The 3,157-nt window shown below is 56.0% G+C and overlaps 1 protein-coding gene across 1 annotated transcript in view; it reads right to left on the reverse strand.

The window, feature by feature from the left end:
• Window positions 1-9: 9 nt before the first annotated feature.
• LOC104523053 (aladin) overlaps window positions 10-3,157 on the reverse strand; it is a gene marked incomplete at its 3' end in the record, with an annotated part of 5,090 nt that continues 1,942 nt past the window's right edge. The window contains 6 exon segments of the mRNA XM_010165513.1: window positions 10-91; window positions 1,117-1,170; window positions 1,321-1,449; window positions 2,450-2,540; window positions 2,718-2,778; window positions 3,110-3,157. Coding sequence (XP_010163815.1) covers window positions 10-91; window positions 1,117-1,170; window positions 1,321-1,449; window positions 2,450-2,540; window positions 2,718-2,778; window positions 3,110-3,157 — 465 coding nt within the window.

The raw sequence follows: 3,157 nt of genomic DNA on the forward strand, positions 1-3,157 counted from the left end.
GCTACGCACCACGGCAGGAGCTCAAACACGGGACTGTTACGGGTGCGGAACACAGCGATGACCGTCTGGCTCCTGGGAATGTCGGCGTGTCCTGCGGGAGGGAGCGAGGAGCAGTGAGGCTTTTCCCTGGTCTGAGGGACAGTGGGGGGTGCACAGATGGGCCCCTCGACACCAGACCAGGGACATGGAGGTCAGATTTTTGTGGGGAGCAGCTGGGCAATGTGGAGACCAGGGCAGACAGCCACCGTGGTGGGGGAAAGCTGGCTGCAGATCACGTTTTCCTCGCACCAAGGTGTGCAGGATCCCAGGACGGGGCTTTTAAAAGACCCCTTTGGTGATTTAAAGCCGGCTCTGAGGTCTTGGGTAGGCAGGTTTGGCTGAGAAGGGTTTAAGCAACAGATGAGGTGACTCCTTTGGCAACACCCCGACCTGTAAGGTGTGACGCGGGGGCCCTGTCCCTCCAATGCGAAGGTTATTTTCCATTTTATTGCACTTTCTGCACCGAGATCCTCACAGGACCTCCCTGGAGGTGCAGAGGACAGGGGGGTGCCAGCTATGGGAGTCCTGCTACCATCAGGTTTTCCCCCAATCTAGTTTTTCCCCACTCAGTTTTAAGCACATAAACCCCCGCCCCGAGTTTAGGCGCAGCAGCTTCAGCTGCTTCCCCGCTGCTGACACGCAGGGAGGGAGCCCGAGGCAGCAGCATCCCCAGCACCGTGTTTCAGGGCTCCCTTAAAGATCTGCTTTGTCTCCTGGCTGCAGCCCGGAGAACCTGAATGGCTCCATTATCCCAGGGGCTGCTGCTAAAAACAGAGCCAAGAGGGCTCTGTTGGGCTCTGGACGTAGTGTGGGTGCTGTGGGAACATGGAGATATTGCAGGGGGTTTGGAGAGGTGATTCATCTGACTGGAAGTGGGGAGGGAACTTGGATGCATCGCTCTCTGAAGGATACGGAGGAGTGGAGTCATGGTGAGGAAGGATGGAGGGTGGGTGATGCCTTCCCGACCTGACTCCTTGCCCCAGCAGGGTCTGTGCCCCTTCTGCCTGCTGGAAGGAGGATTTTCAGGCAGAGCCCGGTGCTGGGACAGGCAGGGGGGAGGCAGCATCTCCCTCTTACCTCTGATGATCACCGCGAGTCTCTCACCGGTGGGGTCCCACACCATGGAGTGCACTTCTCAAGTGCACTTCTCAAGATGGCACTTGGTGCCATCTCAAGGCACATCAAGGATAAGGGAGTCATTAGGGACTCAATGAGATCCCCCCATCTCCTCCAGCCAACGTCCCCAGTTCTGGGGGGATTGCTGCTGAGGGGGGCATGGACCCCTTCCACCTTCCAGGCGTCACAGCCAGACCCACCTCTCCTCCCCGTAGAGCGTCTCGAAGGTGGTCTCAGACAGATCTGCCACGATAGAAGCTGTTTTCGAGCCCCCCACTTGCCCTTGCATCTCCCCTGAAACAAACAGCCTGGTCACTTCTCACCTCCTGCTCGAATTACTACATGGGTCACCTTGCTCTGTAAATCACACTTTCATCTCCAAAGTGATATAAAATTTATCTCTGTTTCCTAGAGCAGCTGTGGAGCAACGCGCTGCTGGCCCAGAAGCATCTGCTTATGTCTGGGAGGGAAGAGAGGGGAGGTTTCTCCTCAACAAACATCAAGACCAGCCACCTCCATAGAAAAAAAAAGCCACATGAGTCGGGCATCTCACAGAATCCCAGAACTGCCTGGATTGGAAAAGACCTTTAAGCTCAAGCCCAACCATGAACCCAACACTGACCAGTCCCCTATGACTAACCCATGTCCCTCAGCACTGTGTCTACACGACTCTTCAATCCCTCCAGGGATGGGGACTCCACCACTGCCCTGGGCAACCCCTTCCAATGCCTCAGAACCCTTGCAGCAAAGAAATTCTTCCTCACATCCCATCTCAACTGCCCTGGCCACAACTGGAGCCCATTTCCTCTTGTCCTGTCCCTTGGTCCTTGGTTGAACAGACCCACCCCCACCTCTCTCCACCCTCCTTGCAGGGACTTGGACAGAGCCAGAAGGTCTCCCCTCAGCCTCCTTTTCTCCAGGCTCAACACCCCCAGTTCCCTCAGCCACAAGGGAACTCAGCACACTTGTGCTCCAGTGTCTTCACCTACTGTAAAAGTTTCCCTGGAAATCATTTGTAACTAAAATCAGAACTGGGAGAAAGAATCAATATGAAGGGGGGAAAAATTCGACCCCACAGAGATTCTGTGCTCTGAGAGACCCCTGAGACACCCTCCCCACTGCGTGTGCTGGGTTTGCCTCTGTCCTGTCACGCCCAGCAAGCTGGGAACTGCGGCTAAGAAACAAAAAGCCCGTCTGGCCAAGCCCAGCTGTTGCCAAAAGCCAGGAGATCATTTGGGGATCAGCCGCTGGCTCTTGGAAAGCTTAACCTCAGCAGCCAGCTTGGAAAACTCACCCCGGTACTCTGAGAAGGACAAGGAGTAGATGACGGACTCGCCCAGCACCGTGAAGAGCAATCGGCTGCCGTCAGGGCTCCAGCACCCCGTCTGTGGGACACAGAGCCACGTTAACACCCACTACCCAGGCCGGGGAGGTGGCAGCTTGCAAGGGATGTTCTGGAGCCAGCTGGAAATGGGGGAGTTTTACTAAAACACCATAACACACCCCCAAGGGCCTTAAGAGCAACATCTGCCCCGCACGAGTGGGAAATGCCCCCATCCTACCTGGCAGCGTCCTTTGATGGTGGGCCACCGCTCACACGTCCACATCTGAGCCTCCCACACTCTGGAACAGAGACAGGGTGAAGTCAGCAGGATAAATTCCTGGGATCAACCCCAATTCTGCTGCTCCAGGAGGAATCCAGGATGTCAGACCCGAGCACCCACCCGTTTTCTTCCTGTCACATCAGATGCAATAGGAACAGGAAGGGTTAGGACACACAGAACCCAAATCTACTTTTGTAGCAAGAGAAAAAGCTAAAAAGGGCTGAAATAAAACATCTCCCAGGGAGAGAGCTCACCTGAACACTGCAGAGGGAGCTCACCTGAACACTGCAGAGGGAGCTCACCTGAACACGGCGGAGGGAGCTCACCTGAACACGGCGGAGGGAGCTCACCTGAACACGGCGGAGGGAGTGGCTGCCAGGACCTTGCTGCCATCCGGT

This window comes from Antrostomus carolinensis, unplaced genomic scaffold, assembly GCF_000700745.2.
Source record: "Antrostomus carolinensis isolate BGI_N321 unplaced genomic scaffold, ASM70074v2 scaffold24523, whole genome shotgun sequence".
NCBI classification, from domain to species: Eukaryota; Metazoa; Chordata; class Aves; order Caprimulgiformes; family Caprimulgidae; genus Antrostomus; species Antrostomus carolinensis.